The sequence below is a fragment of the Myripristis murdjan genome, chromosome 8 (genome assembly GCF_902150065.1).
Source record: "Myripristis murdjan chromosome 8, fMyrMur1.1, whole genome shotgun sequence".
Classification (NCBI taxonomy): Eukaryota; Metazoa; Chordata; class Actinopteri; order Holocentriformes; family Holocentridae; genus Myripristis; species Myripristis murdjan.
In genome coordinates, this window is record NC_043987.1 from 35,051,907 (window position 1) to 35,078,213 (window position 26,307).

At 42.7% G+C, this 26,307-nt stretch overlaps 1 protein-coding gene across 1 annotated transcript; it reads right to left on the minus strand.

Annotated features, from left to right (window-relative positions):
- Window positions 1-408: 408 nt before the first annotated feature.
- On the minus strand, window positions 409-25,877 carry LOC115363725 (uncharacterized). The gene is made up of 6 exons (XM_030057993.1): window positions 25,863-25,877; window positions 25,686-25,768; window positions 24,034-24,145; window positions 22,532-22,649; window positions 20,240-20,697; window positions 409-468 (listed from the first exon to the last, which is right to left on the minus strand). The coding sequence occupies exons 1-6, from the start codon at window positions 25,875-25,877 to the stop codon at window positions 409-411; spliced, it is 846 nt and encodes a 281-aa protein (XP_029913853.1).
- Between the last annotated feature and the right edge of the window lie 430 nt (window positions 25,878-26,307).

Genomic DNA, 26,307 nt, shown 5'->3' on the forward strand with positions numbered 1-26,307 from the left:
TTTGGCCTGTCACATAAATGAGGCCTTCACTGGGGCTGCATTATTATTCCACACATACTTATATTTTGGACTGCTTTCTGATTTATTGTTTTAAATTTATATCTGACCAATGAGTGAGAAGCTGCATGTTGATTCATGACAATAGGACAGAATGTAGAATCACATCAAGCAGAAGAGACACGTTTGACATTTACCTCCCAGAAGAAAATAATAATAATGACATTATTAGTAGTTTTTATAGAGTACTTTTCAGTATCCACATCCTGGCTTTAAAAACATGGAAAAAAAGACAAAATAGTCCAAAATTACAAAATACGGGAACCTTTGCTTTAAAAAAAAAATGCCATAAACTTTTCACAAGTAGTTCATCCTGACAACAAAACCAAATATGTCTTGATAGCAGGCTCGCTACAGGGCCGGGTCCCGTCTCACGGGGGCCCACGGCTTGCTGAGAGTCAACCTGGGGTCCTGGCAAGGGCGCACATTTAGGGGGGGTCAGGGGGGACAAGTCCCCTCCAATATTTATGAAAGCTAGATAGATATTTATATAATTTATAATAGATATTTATAAAAATAAGATTTTCCTAGTAAACTGATGCATAAAAATGGTAAATGGGTGCATAAAAATCCACCAGAATGCAGGAAATTAATGCTCATTGATGCTCAAAATTTCCAGGGGGAGGACCCCCTGAACCCCCACTAAATGTGTCCCACCCAATGTCTAAGGAAAATTTGCACTGTTGGGTCCTGGGCCCCTATCCATTAAACATTTTATGGTTAAAAGCTGCTCCTAACATGTGTATTTAAGAGAAACTCTTAATGGGCGTGTCAGTCCTAATTTTAGGACTCCTACATTTTATTTATAACAAATTTATATAACAGATTTAGACCAAAAGTTTACAAGTTAATATAATTTGATAATGTGCATCAAAGTTCAGTTTAGCATTTGTTAATTGTTCCATATGCTAAATAGACTGAATGATAGAGAGTAATACACTGATGTGTTACCTGTTGCAGGTGTTTGGTGTTTGAACTCTGTAATCTCTGTCCTGGCCTCAGACTGAAGAGCTCACCACCTGTTTTTATATATATATATTTTTTTAATTATTTTTTAATTGCTCTTAAAAAAACTGCTGCACTTTATTTAACTCTGGCTGCTGAAGGTGTTTTTATTTTTGTTGTTTTTTTTTTTTTTTTTTTTTACGGTGAAGTCAATGCAACGTAATTTCGTTCTGCTCTGTATCCTTGTTGGTGTCTGAATGACAGTAAAATTGATCTTGAATCTTGAATCTTGTTTTCACAGTCATCAGTCCGGCTGATGAGTGGGGAAGCTGCACTGATCTGAACTCAGATCTGCTCCCAGGCTTCTTTTCTGCATCTTGATGTCAGCCCTGCTCCACATTTCCCTTTAATGATATCTTTTGATGCACAAGTTGTGCCAGAAGGAGGCGCTGTTCCTGCATCCAGTTTGACTTCAAATCACTTCAGATGTTTTATCAGCCTTGATCACTGTAGGATCTACATAATAATTGAAAGGCTGCTGATATACATATTTTCCTCGTTGTTTAACAAGATGCAGATGCATAAGAGGCTGCTGGCAGTTACCTGAACATGAGCTTTATTGGTCTACATTTTTATTTTTAGATCAAGGGCATCATAACTCATAACTCCTCTGTGTGCAGTATTTCTGAGATCAGATCACTGACAAAGGCCCATTCCCTCTCAACCAATCACTGCAGGCAGAGCAAAGCAACCTGTTCCTGAAACATGACATCACCCATAGCAACGGGCTCGACCCCGCCCCATTCTCTGAGCTGAAGAGTTCACTTAGTTACTCAGTAAAAATTGGTCACAGCAGCTTTTAAAAGGAAACTCTTAGTTGGGAAATTTAAGTGACAGTTAAGAGAACTCTTAGTGGTAAGATAAGATGTTTTGTGAATATGGACGCAGAAGTTGAAAAAAAAAAAAAGTAGAAAACTCCTGAAATAGAATATTATATGAAGTTGCTGTGTCAGATTTGATTGTTCAGTTTATGCACAGACACAAGGCTAACAAGCACATGAGGATACATTTAAAAATAAACTGCTTTTTACTTTTATTGAAGTTGATTTCTGCACCATTACTTTTACCTGTATTTAAGTAAAATATCAGCAAAGCAGCAACAGCAAAACAATAATAATAAGCTGCAAAAAGTTGCACTTGAGGAGCACAGTGTGGTTGAAGGAGTGCAGCATCTTTCATTTAGCATAACAGGTTTGCAACTGAATGGACTTTTAAGACAAAGGATCTAATGAATGACTTCAGTCAGAGTCCAGTTGTAATGACTTTATTAATGTGACAGGATGTACGCACGGCGACGACAGCATAATAGCGTGAATAACAATATTTATAATCATAAACAGGAGATAAACTGAAAGGAGATAAAGTTTCTATTTCTTATTTCTTTTTCTATTTCTTATCATTCAGTTCTTCTCTGTAGGATTTAAGCAACTGCACCTGAAACAGCTCATCCTCAGGGATCAATAAAGTTTTTCTCATTCTACAGCATTTGTCTCCCCTTGTTGACAGATGATATCGACCTCTGACACTTTTTACAGTGTTTGCAGGGTTTTTCTCCTGCTAGTGGCGGGCAGCTGTCCGTCATTCTGCCTGCAGGACAGAAGCTGCTTCCAAAGACGTTTGTCTGTTATGTAACCTTGAACTGGCACCAGCACCAGCGCCATGAAAGCACCACATGTTCTTGTTGGTGGATGTTAGGTAAGGTAAAATTTAATGACACTGTGGGGCAATTTGGGTTACAGCCAGTAGGAAAAAAGGGTACAAGAGACTTTAAGGAAAAGCATTTATATGAATACAAGAACATAATTATCATAGGGTTGAATAAAACTCTGGATGCTGATTGCCCTCAATTTGACAGCGCTTTTCCTCATGATTCATTCTTCATGTAAAAAAAAACAAACCACAAGCTAACATCAGAATACCATTGCTAAAATGGCGACTTGCTGACAACTATGCAAATATGCAAGAAAATTATATAACACTAAGATTAAATGTATTACCACTACATATTATCAGTACTGTTTGTAAAAAGAATAATCTTCATCTGAATAACAGACAGGTGTAAAAAAAAAAAAAGTGCAGCTTCAGAGCAATAAAGCACTAGGTGGCAAAGCCCCCTTTTCTGACTTACCCAGACAGAGAAAAGATGTTTGATATCATTTTCAGTAAATAAACCTTACATCAGCACGGCATGTCCCCTCTGTGGGGGAAGAGCTAGCATGGGAGGTTGAGCAATACCCACTTGATATGGTTGGGTTCACGTCTACGCACAGCCTCGGCTCTGGAACCAGACCCCTGGATGGGGGGTGGGCTCTGCTTTTCCAGAGTTTCCTGGGGTGAGAGGCGGCTGGCAGGTGTGAGGTTACTTGTTGGTTCCTGACTGAGGACTGCATCTCTTCTCTTTGCAGATGATGTGGTTCTGCTGGCCTCAAGAAGCTGTGACTACCCAGCATGCACTTGATAGTTTGCAGCCAAGTGTGAAGCAGCTGGGATGAGGATCAGTACTTCTAAGTCTGAGGCCATGGTTCCCTGCAGGAAAAACGTGGTTTGCCCTCAATAAGTTGGGAGAGAGTCACTGCTCCAAGTGGAGGAGTTCAAGTATCTCTGGGTCTTGCTCATGGGTGAGGGTAGAATGGAGCGGGAGACTGACAAGGCAAAGCTCTCAATTTACTGGATGATCTTTGATCCAACCCTCACCTAAGGTCATGAGCTCTGGGTAGTGACTGAAAGAATGGCTATGTTTACATGCGCAAAATTTCTCCAATCCGATCTAAACCTTGGTTGATCGGAAATTCCAAATCCACTGTTTACATGTACACTAAATAAAATGATCCGATCATGACGTGCGTATACATGCACCAAGCGTTTGATCAGAATAAATCATTTGGGCATGCGCGGAGTTGTCTAATTTTCTGGAAATAGTAGTAGAAGAAGAAGCTGTACTTCCGCCTGTGTTGTAAACAAACGCCGCGTTGTCTGCACGTCCTCAGTTCGTTCACTCTTTGTGCCTCTCACATTTTATTTTCCTCCCCTCTGGCACAGTGTCTGTTTATGTAGTTTTTTTTTTTTTTTTTTTAATATGGACCTTTTGGACCGTTTGCTGCTTGCCGAAAAACAACCGGCTGCCGCAAAGGTGGAAACGCATCACGCTGACGTAACACACATGCGCAGTGGAGATAATTTTACCCCAACCGGGAAGACAGGATCCGAATGGATGTGTACATGGACACCGTTCGGAATAATGATCGGCATAAACCACCTCTCTCTTTCGGAATGAAATTTCTTTCCGAATGGACCGTATCGGATCACAATCTTCCGATTGACGTGTTTACATGAAGCATTTTTAACCTGATTTGGCCTTTATTCCGATTATTTGTGTCCATGTAAACATAGCTACTGAGACTGAATGTGATAAAAGCGAAGTGTAGAGGTAATTCTGAAACCAAAAATACAAACACTGTAGAAGGTAATAAAGGTAAGATGCCTCAAAATGAAAAAACATAAATCAGCACTGGCCAAGAAATGTCATAGATTAAAGTTTATGTGTGTTTCTCTAACCAAGTTCAAGCCAGACCTATTTTTGAGTGTGTCCAATTAGCCCTTTCTTTATATTTTTTTATTAATATTTTTAAAGACATACAAAACAAACAATACAACCACAAAGTACTGACACTAATCTAGCCTTCCTGTCGTGTTAACTTTCTGTTACTTTCGCCCATGTTAACGGGTCAGTTTTGACCTGTGTCTTAAATCAGCCATAAAATACCCTAAAAACAATTATTAATTATCGAGTCCGATATTAGGATTCAGATTCAGATTCAGATTCAGTGGCAATCCAGTTTCTACAGCAACATGAAATACATAAGACAATAAACAACTGGGTAGACAACCCACTAAAACACATTCCAAACATTACATGTGCAAAAGGTCAAATAGGCGCTCAGTGCAAATTCTGGGGTGCAGGAACCATACAGTACTTACACTGCATTGCATTCTTACATTAATAATTTCATAGTCTGGTCTGCTGTATTATTCCATAAAAGTAAAAAAAAACAAACAAACAAACAAAAAAAAAACCTCAATTAAGGCTACCACTGTTCAATAGGCTGATGGCAGATGGAATGAAAGAGTTGGCATATCTGTTGGTTTTTCTTGAGGGCTCCAAATAGCGCCGCCCTAGGGGCAGTAGGGAGAACTCCTTGGCCAGGGTGAGGTCCGTGCCTCGGCCTATGATTCCTTTGGCTTTCTGAACCACCCATTTCTCCCAGAGATCATTTAATTATTTTGCCTATTTCCAATGATTTTGGAGCAGACCTTCACCATGTGGTTCAGACTGTTCCTATCCTTTACGGATAGGCCCCTGAACCAGCAAATAAATGAAAAGGTGATCAAGCTCTCAATGTAGGACAAGTAAACAGAAATATGGAGCAGACATTAGTTATTAAAAAAAATCCGATAACTGATATATCGGCCAATCAAATCTTTACATTTTTCAATTAAAAAAAGATGAAATAGCTGTTCTTGATGGCTTAAATATAGTTCCAAACAGGGGCGGACTGGGGGCTGCGCCTGCGAAAAAATTTTGAGCCATTTTTTTCAGCCAGATTTAGAGGGATATCTCATTTCTCATTGTTTTTCTAAGTTCTCACCACACCTACCTCTGTGTTTTGACATACACTACCGGTCAAAAGTTTTAGAACACCCCAATTTTTCTAGTTATTTATTGCAATTCAAGTCGTTCAAGTCCAATGAATAGCTTGAAATGGTACAAAGGTAAGTGGTGAACTGCCAGAGGTTAAAAACAAAGGTAAGGTTACCCAAAACTGAAAAATAATGTATATTTCAGAATTATACAAAAAGGCCCTTTTCAGGGTACACAAAATGTGTTAACAATTTAAAGCTGTTCTGCAGCAATGGAGCTTGATCAAGCCTTGAAAGCTGGTGCTACTAATTACTGCAGGTGTTCCAACTTTTCTTGATTGCTTACAACCCCTTCTGTCTGCATAAAAGCAGTGTTGGAACACACTGTAGGACCATACCCTCATGAGCATCATTTGGACAATATTGTACTGCAGAAAGTTAGTGTGTTGCTACAAAAATGGCGAGAAAAAGGCAATTAACTATGGAAGAGAGACAGACCATCATAACACTTAAAAATGTAGGTCTTTCCTACAGAGAAATTGCAAAGAAAGTCAAGGTCTCAGTGAGTACAGTTTCCTTCACCATCAAAAGGCACTCAGAAACTGGGGGAAACTCTGACAGGAAGAGGTCTGGCAGACCCAAAGCCACAACTGAATCAGAGGACAAGTTTCTGAGAGTTAACAGCTTGCGTGATAGGCGGTTCACAGGACAACAGCTTCAAGCACAGCTTAATAGTGGTCGTAGTAAGCAAGTCTCAGTTTCAACTGTGAAGAGAAGACTTCGAGCTGCAGGTTTAACAGGACGAGTTGCAGCAAGAAGGCCATTGCTAAGACGTCAGAATAAGACAAAGAGGCTTGCCTGGGCCATAAAACACCGCCATTGGACTACTGAAGACTGGAAGAAGGTATTATGGACTGATGAATCAAAATTTGAAATAGGGCTGCACAATTAATCGAATTTTAATCGTGATCACGATTTTGGCTGCCACGATTAAATGAGCCTGATCGTCGGCGATATTTACATTTAAAATACGGGCTCTGCTGCATATCTAATCAAGCACTTTCTCAGCCAGTAGTCAGCCAACCACCAGGGGGCGAACGCACGGTTAAGGCTTCATTAAGCTGCCTATATAACAAGCGAGCGCACCCTGCAGCGGCAGCCTCAAGTTACTCATGAGCTGTGTCCCAATTCAGGGTCTGCATCCTTCACAGTCCGGGTCCTCCGAAGTCCGGGTCCTTCGGAGGACCCGGACTTCAACCGAAGCATCCTCCCCCGTCAACTAACGGCAACCAAATGGGACAGTCTAGCCTTCGGAGTATTTCCTGGTTGCGTAACCGGCGTTACCGCCGTTTCCATGACAACAAACTCCGGAGACCGAAATATAACGTTTCTTTCTGTCAGACAAGACAGAACAGGGGTTTTGGTTTAACATATATGGCGTTGGATGTTCAAATGAGTAGAAAACGAATATTTATAATGTGAAATCTGAACTTTTCTCCGACTGAGCAGCAGCACGCAAAGCATTTTGGGATACGGGAGGCCGAGAAGGATAGTTGCGGTGCGTCCTCCGAATCGGCTACCAACGGCTGAAGAGGAGGCCGCATTTGAAGGATCCTTCAGCTTTGGATGAATTGGGACAGGCCTTCGCGCAGTGTTGTGATGTAACTGGCCTTCATATGCGGACTTCGAAGGATGCAGACCCTGAATTGGGACACAGCTGTGGACTGATGAGAGCGAGTCATATCGGGAGAAGAAGGTACGGCAGTTCCTGCAACAAGTTCTCCGTCAGAAAGGCTCCTCAGGGCCTCCTCACATAGGGCCATTTGCTGCGTATCATACTGAAGCAAAAATGCCCCCCTCTCCAGTCCCTGGCTGGCTGCACTCACATTACCTAAAGCAAGCCCAGACGCGCCCAAGCACGATTTCCCTGGTATACACATCATCACGTTCAAATACGACAACAGGCATGTTCCGACGTCATCATGAATCAATATAGTTCAAATACATTCATTATGTCTTCTTTTAACTAAAAAGATGTTTTTGTTTCTTTTAATCAGACATAGGTTAAGGGATGTTTATTTACCTTGACAGTTTCGGAGGTAACTGCCTCCTTCAGAAAGCGTCCAACTGACAGCCAGGGCGGCATGTCAGCTGGCTGCTACATTCAACCGGGTGGACGCGCACACAGCGCGGTGCTGCGGCCGGCCCACCTGATGCTGGCTGGTGCTGCGGCCGGCACCGTGCCCACACGGTCAGGTCTGCCGGATCTGACACGTGCACGGCGCACACAGACTGCCATATATACTTTGATCATAAATCAACTTTTATTCATACACGGTTGCAGCAGCACAACGGACAGCGAGACAGACAACATGGTTGATTATTGATTGCACAACGTGGCGCTGCACGCATTAAACGATTTTGCGGAGGCAGGAGGGAAGTTGCATGATTTACGTTGTATCCACGTTCGCGCGGTGCGTGCGTGACCGTGCATGTGCTCGTGCATGAACGCCCGTATCGTGCTGGAGCACACCCCCTCCAGCCGTGCCAGAGTGGGGCAGGTGTACTGTATTCAAGCACGGAACGGAGCGATCACACTAGTCAAATAATTTTATTTATTTATTTTTTTATTATTATTAAGCATTTAGTCTAATTTAAAGTTTCATTTTGCATTGAAAACTGTTCATATATTGTTTGTTTAAAAGTAGTGCAGTAAAAATACAGATGCTTTCCCTAACATGATGAATAATCGTGATGAATAATCGTGATCACAATATTGATCAAAATAATCGTGATTATCATTTTGGCCATAATCGTGCAGCCCTAATTTGAAATCTTTGGTTCATCACGCAGGATCTTTGTACGCCATCAAGTAGGCCAAAGGATGGTTCCACAGTGTGTGACATCAACCGTCAAACATGGAGGAGGAAGTGTGATGGTCTGGGGCTGTTTTGCTGGATCCAGGGTCGGTGACTTGTACAGAGTGAGAGGCACCCTGAACCAAAACGCCTACCACAGAATTCTGCAGCGCCATGCAATACTCTGTGGTATGCGCCTAGTTGGTCAGGGGTTCATCCTACAGCAAGATAATGACCCAAAACATAAGTCCAAGTTATGCCAGAACTACCTCAGGAAAAAAGAACAAGATGGTAAACTTGAAAACATGGAGTGGCCAGCACAGTCTCCAGACTTAAACCCCATCGAGCTAGTTTGGGATGAACTGGACAGAAGAGTGAAAGCAAAGCAACCTACAAGTGCCACACATTTATGGTAACCTCTGCAACAGATTTGGGAAGAGCTTTCTGGAGAATATCTGATTTCTATTGTAGAAAGAATGCCACGAGTGTGTTCAGCTGTTGTATCTGCCAAAGGTGGCTACTTTGATGAGTCAAAAGTTTAGAATACATTTTGGTCTATAAATTGATTCCATGACTCCAGTTGCTTATTTGTACTATGCTTTCATTTCAGAGTGCAATGAGACATTAAACTGAATAATTTTCAATAAAAAACTGGAAAAATTGGGGTGTTCTAAACTTTTGACAGGTAGTGTAAATCTATCTATCTATCTATCTATCTATCTAACTATCTATCTATCTGTGTCTATCTATCTCTCTGTCTGTCTGTACAGACAGAGAGATAGACAGACAGACAGACAGACAGACAGTAACGTGAGGTGGGGTTCTTGGCATGGACAAGGGTCAATTAACGCAGCAGAACTCAAATTAAATTGCATAGCGCATGCGTATGAAATATCTATTATACAACAGGTAGATCCAACCGAGCAATCTGATTGGTCAATCAGACGTTTAGAATGTGCTCAAATGAGCACAGCTAGCCGTGCTTAGGCCTACTTTGTCAGCATCGATTACATGTTACTAGTCTTGACATTACATGCTTGAAGCAGTCTAACTGAGCATATGTTGAGGCTAGTAACAGTCCTCCGACGACAAAACTTTTTCTGTAGACTGTAAAAATATAGTCACAAGAGATAACTATAACGTTATTCCACTTTTCACAATATCGCGCATTCACCAAAAGAACTCCGACGAGACAGCGGAGACGTAACCGTTAAGGCCAATTTATGCTTCTGCGGACACTCGATGCAATGCGCACGCAGTTGCCACGCAGGGCGTGTGTGTCTCTACGAAACACGCTGAGCAATTCTCCGCCAAAACGGTATGGGGCGCGATTTTTTTTTCTGCAGACCTACGTACACCCTGTGACGTATGGTCGCTTCTCTCCCTGTTGTGGTGCAGCGCGGTGCAGCGTGCAGCAGCAGATCCAGATCCAGCATGAACCAAACTTTCCAAACAATTTGAAATGAACTGACGAGAAGATGCGATCACAACAGCAGTTCTTTTAAAAAATGACTCTGCCGGCACAACAGTTGGACGTGACCCCGGAGGGGCGAAATGACGGAAATGATGTAGTTTGGCGGACCAATCATAGTTCTTGTTGTCAGTGGGGGGCCTGCGTTGGGAGGTCTGCGTAGTTACAATTTTTCAGAGGTGCGTGGCAGGGCTCTGCGGTGGTTGCACAACCTTTAGCATTTAAAGCTACAGGCACAGAAACAGCTTAATTTAAGGAGAGTTCTCTAGAGGGGGGGTACAGGCTGGCTAAAATACAGGAACAAACTGGATTTTTAGGCAACAAACTTCAAATGTACTCAGAGGAAGTGGTGAGGCCGTCCTGCCGGAGTGTTTGGCGTCTCCCCGTTTCTTTTTTCATGTGTCAGTCCGTGTGGTCGTCCTGCTGGAACCCGGGTTGGATATGTCCTGGAGCCTGACGGATCGCTAGCCACTCTTGCTCAAGCGGCAGTGCTGCCGGAGGAAACTGACTGGACTGATTGGTCCGAAACACAGACTGGACTTGACTGGACTGGACTCCTTGGGAGGTAACTCCAATAAATCCAGGAGTTTAGTTTTGTTTCCGTTTACATTCTTTTCTCTATTTTTGTTTTGCAACAAACTGAAATTGAACTGTCTCCATGAGCTGAGTTGAGTTTTACTTTATTTTTTGAAGATGGGACTGAGTTGAACTGTTTAACAGGAAGTGACTTTGTGTTGGGGATTTTGGGGGGTTATAGACTGGATTTGTTTTTTTTGTTGTTGTTGTTGTTTTTGCCAGTCCATTCCAGAATGGACTAGCAATTGATTTCTCTGTTGTTTTTTCCTGTGCTGACCTTTTCTTGCTCATTCCTTTGCCTAGGATTTGCATTTACTTGGATCTGAAAATTCATTGTGGTGGTTTTGTGTTGTTTGGCTCCGTTGGCTTTGGTTATGTGCTTTTGTAGGCTTAAGAAAGAGGTTTTGTTTCTTTTCCTCATTTTTTGAACCTTATGTACAGTTGACTAATTGACTAAAAAAAATACTGACTCACACCCTGATGAAGTATTGTTTATAAAGGACGAAAAGTGACAAAACAATAAATAAATGAATAAATAAATACACATATAAATATATAAATGCGTAAATAATTAAATTAATAAATATTTCTACATGTATTTATTTATTTATTTCTGTTTTTATTCATGCATTTATTTACTTATTTGTGTATTTCTACATTTATTTATTTATATATTTATTTATTTCTACATTTATTTATTTATATATTTATTTATTTCTGCATTTATTTATTTATTTATTTATTTATTTATTTATGTATTCATTTTTACATTTATTTATTTATACTTTTATTTATGTCTACATTTACTCATTTATTTATTCATTCTTTTATTTCTACATTTATTTATTCCTACATTTATTTCTGTATTTCTACATTTCCACATTTATTTATTTCTGTATTTCTGTGTCGTATGTTAATGAGGTGGGCGGTTCTTACATTAGTCTTAAGCACGATTGGTCAACTGAGCGAATCAGACAGAAGCAAATGATTCATGCATGGATGAACGCGAAACTGGAGGTAGTAGGCATGGTAGTAGGTGGGTGCATGATTTACCACATCATTCGCCAGTGACCATATATCACTGACGATGGCTCTCAAAATGCTTTCCATTGTGTATTACACAGTAGCTAGTAGGGCATTAACGTAAAGGTCGACCCGTCGAAAGTCAAAGAAACACACACACACACACACACACACACAGACACACACACCCACCCGGTCGGCGCTCCACAGCCTCCTCTTTTCCGGCAGACCAGACGCCTATACGCGTACTGCTGCCTCCGCGGCTGAGTGTCGCATTACGTAAGAGAGTGGAATACACCGAAACACGGGAACATGCCAAGTAACATGTAAACGGAATATTCCAGTTGCCGCGGCGCAGTTACCTTAGCCGGAATATTGACCCGAACCGGAATATGGTGTGCATGTAAACGTAGTCATTGATTGAAAAGTCGACGTGAAAAAGTCTGGCGTCATTAATGTCCTAGTAGCTAGCTAGTCCACTACTATCCACTATTACTGCCAGTCCAGGCAGTAGTAGTGGATAGGATCACACGCACAAACCAATCGTGCACCGCCCACCTCATTAACATATGACACAGAAATACAGAAATAAATAAATGTGGAAATGTAGAAATACAGAAATAAATGTAGGAATAAAAAAATAAATGTAGAAATAAAAGAAGGAATAAATAAATGAGTAAATGTAGAAATAAATAAAAGTATAAATAAATAAATGTAAAAATAAATACATAAATACATAAATGAATAAATAAATAAATGTAGAAATAAATAAATATAGAAATAAATAAATGTAGAAATACACAAATAAATGAATAAATGCATGAATAAAAACAGAAATAAATAAATAAATACATGTAGAAATATTTATTAATTTAATTATTTATGCATTTATATATTTATATGTGTATTTATTTATTTATTCATTTATTTATTGTTTTGTCATTTTTCGTCCTTCATAATTGTTAGGCGCTGACCTAACAATACTTCATCACTGAGGAGTGAGTTGTTTAGTCTCCATTGTTTTGTTTTGTTTATCTCCAACACAGGGTAAAAACTGAGAGTGGGGCATGATCTGAAATTACTATGTTATGGATTTCTGAGTTCACAACATTCTGAACCATCTGGCTATTCAATAATAAGTAGTCTATTCTGGAGTAAGAGTCGTGAGCATTTGAGTAAAAAGTATATTCCCGTGCCTCTCCAAATATCTGTTACACAGAAATTTTAAACTCTTCAAAAGCTGCTGCAAGGTCGCCATCTGTTGGTAAGGGCTGCTTGGAGCGGTCATCACCATGAGCTGCTAAATTAAAATCTCCACCGGTTTTCCGGTTCCGGCGCCGACGCGAGTGGCAGCCTTTTCAGCAGCTCCGTGTATGTCCGCGTTTTTTGTTTTTAATTAGTTTAGTTTAGTTTGTTTCTAGTTTGTTAAGCTGTACCTGATCTGTATCCGTGTGCTACCTGACTATGGATCTTCACCCGGTGAAACTCGTTTACTCGAGAAAACAACCACTTGCTCTGAAGACCAAGTCCCGTGTCGGCGTGGTTCCACATTTACCTGACGAGGTGAGGAGACCGAGGCTGTAGAGCCGGCGCTAAGCTGGAGGCTAAGCGGCTGGAGAAGAAGTGGCGATATAAACCTACGGTACCTGCGGTGATCATGGAGAATGTGAACTCACTGCCCAACAAGATCGACGAGCTGGCTGCGCTGGTGAAAAATGTCAAGACCTACAGAGAGTGCAGTTTGTTGTGCTTTACTGAGACGTGGCTAACGACTAGCATCCCAGACGCTAACGTGGAGCTACCCGGCTTCAGCACAGTCAGGTCGGACCGAGACAACAAAGCCTGCGGGAAGCGAAAAGGAGGGGGGCTCGCGGTGTACGTGAACACAAGGTGGTGTAACCCTGGGCATGTAAGTGTGAAGATCTGCATCTGCTGCAGGGACATAGAACTTCTGGCCGTAAGTTTACGTCCCTATTACTTGCCCAGAGAGTTTGGACACGCCATTGTGGTCATTGTTTACATTCCGCCTCGAGCCGACGCGGAAGTCGCGTGTGACGTCATCCACTCCGCTGTTGATAAACTCACAACACAACATCCCGAGGCGCTTGTGTTGATCTCCGGGGACTTCAATAATGTGACCCTAGACAAGACACTTCCTGCTTTTTTCCAGTATGTGGACTGTAACACCAGCGGAAATAAGACTATTGACCTGCTGTATGCAAATGTAAAGGATGCATACAGGGCCACCCCACTGCCTGCACTGGGAAAAGCTGACCATAACCTTGTTCTGCTGCAGCCTCACTACAAACCAAAGGTGAGGAGGCTACCCACAACCACACGGTCATTCAGGAAGTGGTCTCCTGAGGCAGAGCACGCTCTGAGAGACTGCTTTGGCACTACTGACTGGGATGTACTGCAGGGGTCACACAGCGGGAACATCGAGGGGGTTGTAGACTGCACCACTGACTACATTAACTTCTGTATGGACGTTGTTGTTCCTGTAAGAACGGTGCGCTGCTATGCGAACAACAAGCCCTGGATCACGAGTCACATTAAAGGCCTCCTGAACCAGAAGAAGAAGGCCTTCAAAGACGGTGATAAGCAGGAGCTGAAACGCGTGCAGCAGGAACTCAGAGTCCAGCTCAGGGAGGCAAAGGAGCAGTACAGAAGGAAGTTGGAGCAGAAGATGCAGAACAACAGCATGAAGGAGGTGTGGGACGGGATGAAGATCATCACCGGCTGCAGATCCAGGCAGGGGGCCACCATTGAGGGGGATGGGGGGAGGGTGAACGAGTTGAACAACTTCTTCAACAGGTTTGACCACCCCATCTCACTCTCACCTCTGATCACCCTGCCCCCCACATCCTCCTCTGCTCCCCTCCCCCCGCTACAAGTGGACAGACGCGATGAGGAGACCCCCTCCCTGCCTACAATCACAGCAGCCCAGGTGTGTGGAGAGCTGAGGAGGCTTCGCCCCAGCAAAGCTGCAGGTCCGGATGGAGTATCCCCATGACTGCTGAAGGCCTGCGTGTCAGAGCTGGGAGACCCTCTGCAGCACATCTTCAATCTGAGCCTGGAGCAGGGGAGGGTCCCACTGCGGTGGAAAACATCATGCATCGTCCCAGTCCCAAAGAAGCCACGTCCTGCAGAGCTGAATGACTTCAGGCTGGTCGCCCTGACGTCACATGTGATGAAGACCATGGAGCGGCTGCTGCTACACCATCTGAGACCGCAGGTGAGCCATGCCCTCGACCCTCTGCAGTTTGCGTACCAGGAGAAGGTGGGAGTGGAGGACGCCATCGTCTACATGCTACACCGATCCCTCTCTGACCTGGACAGGGGCAGTGGTGCTGTGAGAATCACATTTCTGGATTTCTCCAGCGCCTTCAATACCATCCAGCCCCAGCTGCTCGGTCACAAACTGACTGATATGGGAGTAGGCTCACACCTGACGGCATGGATCATGGACTGTCTGACAGGCAGACCTCAGTATGTGCGACTGGGGGACTGCAGGTCAGACACTGTGATCAGCAGCACAGGAGCACCGCAGGGGACTGTGCTCTCTCCAGTCCTGTTCACCCTGTACACGTCGGACTTCCAGTACAACTCGGAGTCCTGCCACGTGCAGAAGTTCGCGGACGACACGGCCATCGTGGGATGTATCAGCGGTGGACAGGAGGGGGAGTACAGGAAACTCATCCAGGACTTCGTAGCATGGTGTGGTTCCAACCACCTCCACCTGAACACCTCCAAGACAAAAGAAATGGTGGTGGACTTCAGGAGGACCAGGCCGCACCCGGAGCCCGTAAGCATCAACGGTGCCTGTGTGGAAATGGTGCGGACCTATAAATACCTGGGAGTGCAGCTGGATGATAGACTGGACTGGACGGCCAACACTGAGGCTCTGTGCAAGAAAGGACAGAGCCGACTGTACTTCCTCAGGAGGCTGGCGTCCTTCAACATCTGCAAAAAACTGCTGCTGATGTTCTACCAGCCGATGTGGACAGGAGGAGGAGGAGCTATTTATCATGTGTATACTGTATATTTCTTCTAAATTTGCACATTGACCTACCTCTATGCACATTTTATACACCCATGCACACGGTTTTTTCTGTTTTTTTTTGTTGCACATTGCTTTTTGCACACTGGCTTGTACTTAGATCTTATTCTGTTGTACTCAGATCTTATTCTGTTGTACTTAGATCTTATTCTTTATTTTTTTTTTTTTATCTTTTTTTATTTTATTTAATCTGTAATCTGTGGATACTGCTGAAAAACTGTGAATTTCCTGTGGGATGAATAAAGTATCTATCTCTATCTCTATCTACCAGTCTGTTGTGGCGAGCGCCCTCTTCTATGCGGTGGTGTGCTGGGGAGGCAGCATCAAGAAGAGGGACGCCTCATGACTGGACAAACTGGTGAGGAAAGCGGGCTCTGTTGTGGGCACACAACTTGAGAGCCTGACATCTGTGGCAGAGCAACGGGCGCTGAGCAGGCTCCTGTCAATCATGGACAATCCACTGCATCCACTGCACAGCGCCACCACCAGGCAGAGGAGCAGCTTCAGTGACAGGCTGCTGTCACTGTCCTGCTCCACCGACAGACTGAGGAAATCATTGACCTACCTCTATGCACATTTTATACACCTATGCACACGGTTTTTTCTGTTGCACATTGCTTTTTGCACACTGGGTTGGGTACTCAGATCTTATTCTGTTGTACTTAGATCTTATTCTTTATTTTATTTTATTTTATTTTTTTATTTTTTATTTTTTTATCTTTATTTAATCTGTAATCTGTGGATACTGCTGAAAAACTGTGAATTTCCTGCGGGATGAATAAAGTATCTATCTATCTATCTATCTGTCTATCTATCTGAACTGGCACCAGCACCAGCGCCATGAAAGCACCACAGGTTCTTGTTGGTGGAAGTTAGGTAAGGTAAAATTTAATGACACTGTGGGGCAATTTGGGTTACAGCCAGTAGCAAAAAAGGGGTACAAGAGCCTTTAAGGAAAAGCATTAATATGAATACAAGAACATAATTATCATAGGGTTGAATAAAACTCTGGATGCTGATTGCCCTCAATTTGACAGAGCTTTTCCTCATGATTCATACTTTATAAAAAACAACCAAACCACAAGCTAACATCAGTATACCATCGCTAAAATGGCGACTTGCTGACAACTATGCAAATATGCGAAAACTTTATATAACACTAAAATTAAATGTATTACCACTAAATAGGGGAGACTGGGGACAGTTGCAACACTTTTTACATTACCCTCAGTTACTCAGAGACTATTTGGACTAGGCACACCAAATTTTTACATATTAAACCTACATCTGTCTGCTATATACCCATACCATTTAAAGATGGCTACATATAACATATCAATCACAATATTTATTTGAATAAAGGAATTCAAACGTTGCAACTGACCCCAAACCTGGGGACAGTTGCAACACGGATCAGGGACGGTTGCAACATATTAAAAAATCATTAAATTTCACCAATTATCTTCTGATTTTTGTCTGAATAAGCACAGTATACAGTATTAAAGTATTTACTAAGTTTTGTTTTGTGTAAAACATAGGCCTACCCTGAGTTAATGTGTAGATGTTACTGAAGCAATGTGTAGATGTTACTGAAGCTATAGAAACTCAATATGACTGTTTTCACAGGAAAATTTATTTAGTTTGTCCCATAGCACAGCACATACAACAATATACAACAATAACTAATTGCTCATTTTTGCTCAACAAGTTATTTGGGGAATTATTTTGTTTATCATTAGCATTAGTTTCTCATTATGATTGCCTGTTCTGTTCATCATGAGCAATGAAATATATTAATTGTGCCTATTTTGAGCTAAAAATCTTCAAAAATACTGTTGTGTGGTCTGTTTTGATATTAGCATAGGGACAGTTGCAACTGTTGCAACCGTCCCTGTGGTATCAGTCATGACAAAACACCATGTGCTAACTAGCCACAGTGACATTGACACATGTAAACGGTGTCACTGAATAGTCAACAAAACAGTGATTCAAGCTAGGTAGGTTTGGATTAATTCATACAAAAGACCAGGACAGTATGACAAAAATACAGCTCATGAAAAAATCTACTTTCATACCTCCAAAACAGTTTTGCCTTGATAAAAGCTGGACCAGATGATCAATATGGCCACTCTCTTGTTTGTGGGTAGAGGGTCTAACTGAGCATGTGCAGTGTGAGTGTCATCACTCTAGCATGTTTCTGATTGGAGAAATAAGGCTTGTTGCAACCGTCCCTTGTTGCAACTGTCCCCAGTCTCCCCTATAATCAATATTGTTTGTAAAAAGAACAATCTTTAAGGTTTTAAGGTTTGTGCAAGAGCGTTGATTGTTGTTTTAACTATTTGCTTCTTTAAAGAGAGCTGATGTTGATATGACACAATGCAGGTAGCCTGTTTTACCATTTAGTACAAAAACCACCGATAAAAAAGAAGAGAAAGCGCCAAAGGAAGCAGGACCACCAAGCAGCACCACCACCACGAGCGCTCTGTTCCCCATCTGCAAGGCCACCCCCTCATGCGCTGCTGCTTCTCCATGCGTGTCCTGCAAGAGCCAGAAATATGGAGCAGACAAACCCCAGAAACGTCAGTTTGGATTCCTTCAGAACATTGTGATGTTGGTATAACAGTCAGTGTGTGTGTGTGTGTGTGTGTGTGTGTGTGTGTGTGTGTGTGTGTGTGTGTGTGTGTGTGTGTGTAAATGCAGACACACACACACAAACTTTCTCCTATCAGTCATAAAGCTGTCAAGGACCCTGGACCAATCAGAGGGCTATCTCTGCGTCAAAAAACTCAAAAATTCGTTTCAGCATGCTTGATGCTAGTGTTTCCAGAAGGCTAGTGGCAATGTTGCTCCAAGTGGTGAAGAAGCTTCACGGAGGGCATCCACTGTCTGGAACTGGTGTCCATTTCTGTAAACTTCCCTTGCCATCCAACCCCAAATGTTCTCAATTGGATTTAGATCAGGGGAACATGCAGGATGGTTCAAAAGAGTGATGTTATTTCTCTGGAAGAAGTCCTTTGTCAGGCGAGCATTGTGAACTGCAGCGTTGTCCTGTTGAAAAACCCAGTCATGACCACACAGACGATGGCCTTCAGTCATGAGGGATGCCCCCTGCAACATCTCCACATAGCCAGCTGCTCCAAACGGGCAATTTTGTGCCGCTGAAGAGACGAGCCCTTTGAAGACGTTTTTTGTTCTTAAAACCCTTCTCTCGCAGATGCTGTCTGATGGTTATGGGACTGCAGTTGGCACCAGTGACAAGCTTAATTTGGGCTGAGGATCGTCCCGTGTCTTGATGGACAGCCAGTTGGATCCTCCAGATCCTTGCAGACCTGACCTGGTGGGGCGCGGCACCGGTCTGCATCAGGCCGGTGCATTCAGCATTCAGAAATAAATATCCAATGGGTAATTTGCAAGATTTTTCCTTTTTTCCACTGCTCTCTCTAGAGGGTGACTGCACATGGATGTGGATGTTTTTTCTCTTTCTTGGACTTTCTGTCGATGAAGTCTGAATTTCTGCAGGTGGCTTAGCCATGGTGGCTATCGTTGCTCATACTAACTGCCTATTTCTTTATATTCTGTTTATGACAAACTGTACATCACATAATACACCGCATTCTGTGCAGCAGCATTATTTTTTTTTATCAAGTAAAAATGGACATTTCCAGTTGCCAATGAATATTCAGTATGTGTAAACTTGAGAAAGAAAGACTTACTTTATATCATTCAGGGCTTTTCTGAAGTTTGTTGTTGTCTCCTCTAATTTGTCTGCAGCGTCTCTCAGTTCTTTACTTGGTCCAGTCACATTGTTGTTTTCAATGGCCCTCTTGTAATTGTCAATTGTATCTGGAAGAGTGATCACCACTGTAAAAACTCCTTTCCCAATCTGAAAATCAATGAGATATCAAAATTTCCATCACTAAACAACCTTTGATGAAGTATCCTTATATCCATCCATGGATTTTCTGCAGGTTATTGAGGATCATGGTGTCGGCCTATTCGGGTGGGCAAACCTTTCCACGGCCACATCCAGCAGCTCTTCCTGGGGCGCCCCAAGGTGTTCCCAGGCCCGCCGGGATCTACTTCCCCTTCATGCTGAGGGGAAGAGACCCTGGGACAGACCCAGGACATGCTGGGAGGATTCAACTGGCCTGGGAATGCCTTGGGTCCCCCCAGGAGGAGCTGCTGGATGTGGCTGGGGAAAATGACACCTGTGGTAGCCACCTCGGCCTCAGCGACCCGGTGGTAATGGGCAGGAAAAGGGATGGATGGATGGACTGACATAAACCAGTGTTCAACTGAAGCTTCTCCTTAAAATCTTACCTGGTATGCTCCATGTTTTACCACTTTCTGCGCGATTCTTGCAGCCCCCCTGGCAAAATCAGGTGATCGTTTACTGAGGAAATTTAACGCTTTGTCCAAGCCTATCAAGCAAACAATTAAACAATCAATGAAAAACTTGCTTTGGTCAAATTCTGCGCTCTTCATCCAACTCTCAACTTTCATCCAAGGTAATCCAAGTTGTCTTGCAATGGTGCGCAGGATGCACTCTACCATGTAATCCCCCCCCACAGGTGGACCAGAGCCTCCCATGTTTTCCTGCATCATCTCCTGCATGCATTTCTGGATTTTTTCTCCGCGCTCCTTATGCTCCTCAGAAATCTTCTTTGCATCTTGGAGTATGTCACGTTCTAGAAACCATTCGATGCCTTTGGATGTGTAAGTGATGGCTGACCCGGTTAACCCGTAGGCGCCTGCGACTTCTAAGAGGGGAGCCGCTGCTCCTGCACTACACAGGGTGGCGATGCCGGCTCCCACCATCACCACTCCACCGACCACGCTGACGGTGTTGCCCACCGCCCGGCCGGCGTTGCAGCCCTCGTTGATGGCCTCCAGCTTCCCTGCGGACTTTCTCAGATGATCGGCATATTCTTGGCTGAGATCCAGCCAGGAGATGATGTAGTCATACAGCTTCTCTTCGGCTGACATCGTTCTGCAGGGAGGTGACAAGGCTGAAAAACCATTATTAACAATTAGGAATTAAATAAAATTTAACTTTTCAAAGTATTATTTTTTAACTTCATCATTACAGACAAATCATTGATTCATAGTCTCCGTGGCAATATACAGTTTATTTTTATTTATTTATTATTGCTGTTATTCTTGCAGTTGCAGTTATTAGTTTTTTTCTTTTATTATATATATTCTTTCTTTTCTGCTGCCTTTTTATTGTTTTTATCATCTTTATCTTTCAGCAGCCTTCTGTTTTCCTCTCCACTGTGTTTTGCATCTTTTGTTTACCTCTTGATTTTTCCTTCATGTTGTTCTTGTTTGTTTTTCTTTTATTATTTTGCTGTATGATTGTTGTGCTTTACTGTCTGCTGGTTGCATAGTCACATGACACGTGAGCTGGTAAACAGCAGCTCTGCAATAATTAATCAATAAGACCAGCTACACAGATAAAAGGCAAGACGCATATTAATGATATATCAAAACTAAGAAAATAGTACACTTTTATACCTTCTAGTTATTTTATTTTACTAATTTAACCCTTCTACTGTGTTGAGGATCATTTTGACCTGTTTTCAACTCTAGATATGTAAAAAGTACCTTTTTCATTTTCTTATTGAAACAAGGGTTCATAATATCCTCAGAAACAGCTATTTTAACGCAACAAAATAAACTGTCAAAAGTTTGGAGTTACTGGTCAAATATGACCCGGCAGAGAAGAATGGCCCAACCCACACACACACACACACAAACACAGACACACGCACGCACGCACACACACACACACACACACACACACACACACACACACACACACACACACACACACATTGCATTGTCAATATTGATCATTTGAGAGAGAGAGAGAAATTTGCCCTTATTCATTTTCTTCTTCACTGTCAATTTGCATTTGCTATTTTGAGCAAAATAAAGTTTAGTTTTATGAAAAAAGGACTTTTTACCTTCCTCCTGATGTAAATCTATATGGGTAAGTTTTGACCTATAACACCACAGATGTCACTATGGTTAATAATATTAAATACAATTAATTAATTAATAAGGTGTGTTCTAATATTAGTCTATAAGAGCCAGATAACATAATTATCCATTGTTTTCATTGTATGAAATATAATGGAGTGAATTTAAACATTTTTATACTTGAAAACGAGTGGTATTGTAAGATGAAAGGTCCAAGGGGCTAACAAATATGAAACTGAAAACACTGTTTACATGAATATGAATGAAAAATAAGTTCGCTGATGAGATGAAAAACAGTACTGGATGGTAATCGTTGTTTTTTTGACTATTTTGGGCTGAGTTAAATCACTGGTCAAATTTGACCCGCCAGCACCAAAAGTGTCAGCCGCTTCCTTTCACAATGGAAGTGTTTTCCTGACCATTTCTTTTCAACGTCTGCAGGAAGTGAAGCCCTAAAACCCCTCCTGTCTGTCTGTGCCATGTGATTTCATGTAAACGGTTAGAGATATGTGCATTTGTGTGTGTGTGTGTGTGTGTGTGTGTGTGTGTGGGTGTAGGTGTGATATAAAGCAGTTACACCCAGTTCGCTGTGTTCTCTGTTGCTGTGTGAGAGCTTGTGGTTGAAAAGCAGCACTAAATGAAAACACATTAGTGTTTAAACACGGGTTTAAAACCTAAACTCACACAAACTGACTCTTTAATGTCCTCTCAGCTTAGGAAACTAGCACCAACAAGAAAAAAGGAGAAAAAGAAAAAAAAGAAAACAAACTGTGTGAAAAGAGATGATGTATGTGTTAAACTTTCCTTCTTCCTTTCCTTTAAACTGTCCTGTAAAATGTGAAGCTCTGGAGCTCTTACCTTGCTGAGAGGCTGGACGAGGCGGCGAGGAGAGCTCTGCTGCTAATGCAACCTTCACCCACCTCCACACCTTTATCTGTTCCTGTGCATCCAGCAGTGTGATTGGACGAGAGGTGTCCTGAGACAGAAAGTGAATGTACAGAATACCGGCTCCTGAAACTGACCCAGGATCAGCGATTCATTTCTAATTTTCACACACAGCCGAGCCTGTTTCTGTGTTTCTGCAGAGATACGACCTGAAACCTGATCAGATGTTCTCACCGCTCCTGAAACCCGATCAAGGCAACCGGATTCAACAAATGACACCAAAACATTAAATGTGCTCATTTTTATTACAGAGGAAAGGATCCAGTTTTGCATTTTAGTGTGCAGGCAAAACTGTGTGAAACAAACAAACAAACAGAGGCCTTAAAAAAATCTGCCCAAAATACAGACATATTTTTTCGGGGAACATAGTTTTAAATATCTAATGTTAGAATTCTAATAATTATAAAAGATTTCTAAGGCACATATGTTTCTATTTCTTATTTCTTTATCTATTTCTCATCATTCAATTCTTCTCTTTAGGATTTAAACAACTGCACCTGAAACAGCTCATCCTCAGGGATCAATAAAATTTTTCTGATTCTACAGCATTTGTCTCCTCTTGTTGACAGATGATATCGACCTCTGACACTTTTTACAGTGTTTGCAGGGTTTTTCTCCTGCTAGTGGCGGGCAGCTGTCTGTCATTCTGCCTGCAGGACAGAAGCTGCTTCCAAAGACGTTTGTCTGTTATGTGACCTTGAACTGGCACCAGCACCAGCGCCGTGAAAGCACCACAGGTTCTTGTTGGTGGATGTTAGGTAAGGTAAAATTTAATGACACTGTGGGGCAATTTGGGTTACAGCCAGTAGGAAAAAAGGGGTACAAGAGACTTGAAGGAAAAGCATTTATATGAATACAAGAACATAATTATCATAGGGTTGAATAAAACTCTGGATGCTGATTGCCCTCAATTTGACAGCGCTTTTCCTCATGATTCATTCTTCATGTAAAAAAAAAACAAAAACAAACAACAAACCACAAGCTAACATCAGTATACCATCGCTAAAATGGCGACTTGCTGACAACTATGCAAATATGCAAGAAAATTATATAACACTAAGATTAAATGTATTACCACTACATATTATCAATGCTGTTTGTAAGAAGAACAATCTTCATCTGAATAACAGACAGGTGTAAAAAAAAAAAAAAAGTGCAGCTTCATAGCAATAAAGCAGTAGGTGACTGGAAGTAAACAGGTTTGAAGGTTTTAAAGCGGAAGTGCATCACATTGTGCAAGAGCGTTGATTGTTGTTTTAACTATTTGCTTCTGTAAAGAGAGCTGATGTTGATATGACACAATGCAGGTAGCCTGTTTTACCATTTAGCACAAAAACCACCAATAAAAAAGAAGAGAAAGCGCCAAAGGAAGCAGGACCACCAAGAAGCACCACCACCACGAGCGCTCTGTTCACCATCTGTAAAGGCCACCCCCTCATGCGCAGCTCCCTCATGCGCTGCTGCTCCATGCGCCACTGCTCCTCCATGCGCCGCTGCTCCCTCATGCGCTGCTCCTCCATGCGTCTCCTGCAACAACCAGAAATATGGAGCAGACAAACCCCAGAAACATCAGTTTGGATTCCTTCAGAACATTGTGATGTTGGTATAACAGTCAGTGTGTGTGTGTGTGTGTGTGTGTGTGTGTGTGTGTGTGTGTGTGTGTGTGTGTGTGTGTGTGTGTGTGTGTGTGTAAATGCGGACACACACACACACACAAACTTTCTCCTATCAATCATAAGGCTGTCAAGGACCCTGGACCAATCAGAGGGCTATCTCTGCGTCAAACTGCGTCCACTAAAATGGACAAGTTTAAAGGAAAACTCAAACATTTTGGACAAAACCCCCTTTTTCTGACTTATATATATATATGCAGACGCACCGCTCTTTGCTCTCTGCTTTGCTTTCTGCTTTTTCTGCTTTTCTTTCCTTTACTTACTTTACTTTAGCTTTTAATCATTTTTAATCATTTTCTATCACCACATAACTTTCTGTGGGGCTTTTATTTATTTTTACCATTTTTACCGCCATTGAAGAGTGACTTTACTTGGTCACAGTCAGACTGCCTGTAGCAACTTAGCTTGGTTTGCTAAGCAGATGGCTACATCCAGCCCTCCAGATGAAAACCAACTCGTTAGGAAAGACAGGATTATTGCCAACCTCAGAGAGGACATCCGAAAGCTCTCAGCGGAACTCAAGTCCCAATCTGAGCTGCTGTCAAACACCCTGAACGTGGCTCATGAGCAGTCTCTACAGATCTCATCGTTAAAAGCTGCTCTTCAGGACACAGTAGCCTGGGATCCTGCCTCTTCTCTTCCGGAGCCCAGCAGCTCAACGCCCCGTCGTAAACTGCAATGGTCGGAGGTGGTGTTAAGGGGCAAAAAAAGGACTTCACTCGGTCTCTCATCCCACCTCAGCCTCTCCAACAGATTTGAGCCTCTGTCATCACGGCTCGAAGCGCCGGACTCCGATGAGCTCAAGGATGATGCAGCCCGTCCCACGTCTCCCCAGTTCGGGAGTCTTCCTCTGCCGGCAGCCCCCCCCCCTCCAGGCCCCCCGTGTGGACGGCTCTGTCCCCCCCCCCCCCCCCCCCCCCCCCCCCCCCCCCCCCCCCACACACACACACACACACACACACACACACACACACACACACACCACGGAAACAGAGCAGCAACGAAGGAAAAAGAGTCCCTCAACTCATAAAGGTGAGACTATGAGACTGAACAATAACAAAGTTAGTGGATCAAAAGCCAGTGCCAGGCCGAGAGCCAGAGAGCATTCTGCCAAAAACAAAGCTAAGAAGATAGACACTATTCTGCTTGGGGATTTTATAACGAGGCAGGTGGAAATGGCCAGGACTGAAAATCTAACTGTGAATAACACATCAGTCAGAGAGGTGGCAGCTATGCTACCTGACATCATGTCTACACGGCCACATATTAAGAAGATTGTTATTCATGCTGGCTCATTTGACATCCTCAAGAATAAATCTGGGTCTGAGACCCTAAAGAAAGACTTTTTGTTTTTGTTGGAAACACTTAAAAAACTTCACTCAGGAGTGTCTTACATCTCTGGACCTATCCCAACACTCGGCAGAGGTTGCGAGTCCTTCAGCAGACTCCTTGGCTTAAGCACATGGCTGTCATCAGCCTGTCACGAGCAACAGGTTGGATTTATTGACAATTTTAATATTTTTTGGAACATAAAAAGCCGCTTCATGCCAGACGGGATTCATCCAAACAACCTTGGCTCCAGACATCTTGGGTCCAACATACGTCACACCATCGAGTCGCCTTATCAGAACATATATGCACTGATAAGCAGGAAGGTCAGCACACAGGGAGCAGACAGAGAGACAGTTACTGCTCCCACAACAACAACCGCCTCCCATAATGATGACGTCACGGCCTGAGACTCTGTCCTCCACATTACAAGAAGCCTGCAGAGATTGTCTTTGTCCCAGCAAGAACGTCAAGAAAAGAAGAGATAGGACAGTCACCGTGCTGCTTTCCCCCTTATGCTGGCAATTTCACACAGCCAGCGGCATGGCAAACATAAAAACAAAGATAAAAAAATTGCAGAAAATCAAGGACAGCCAACCCATCAAATCTGATATGTATCTCATGTCAGTCACAGTCTGTCTCCAAACTTAGGCCAGATAATGTTTTACAATTAGCACTTTTAAATAT

Bases quoted from the DNA above. Each gene is read 5' to 3' on its own strand.
- LOC115363725 (XM_030057993.1), bottom strand. The intron at 20,698-22,531 runs GTAAGAGCTCCA...ATGGTTTTTCAG, and splicing joins TCGTCCAGCCTCTCAGCAAG to CCTTGTCACCTCCCTGCAGA. The intron at 469-20,239 runs GTAGAGTGCATC...CGCCCTTGCCAG, and splicing joins CTGTGGGGGGGGATTACATG to GACCCCAGGTTGACTCTCAG.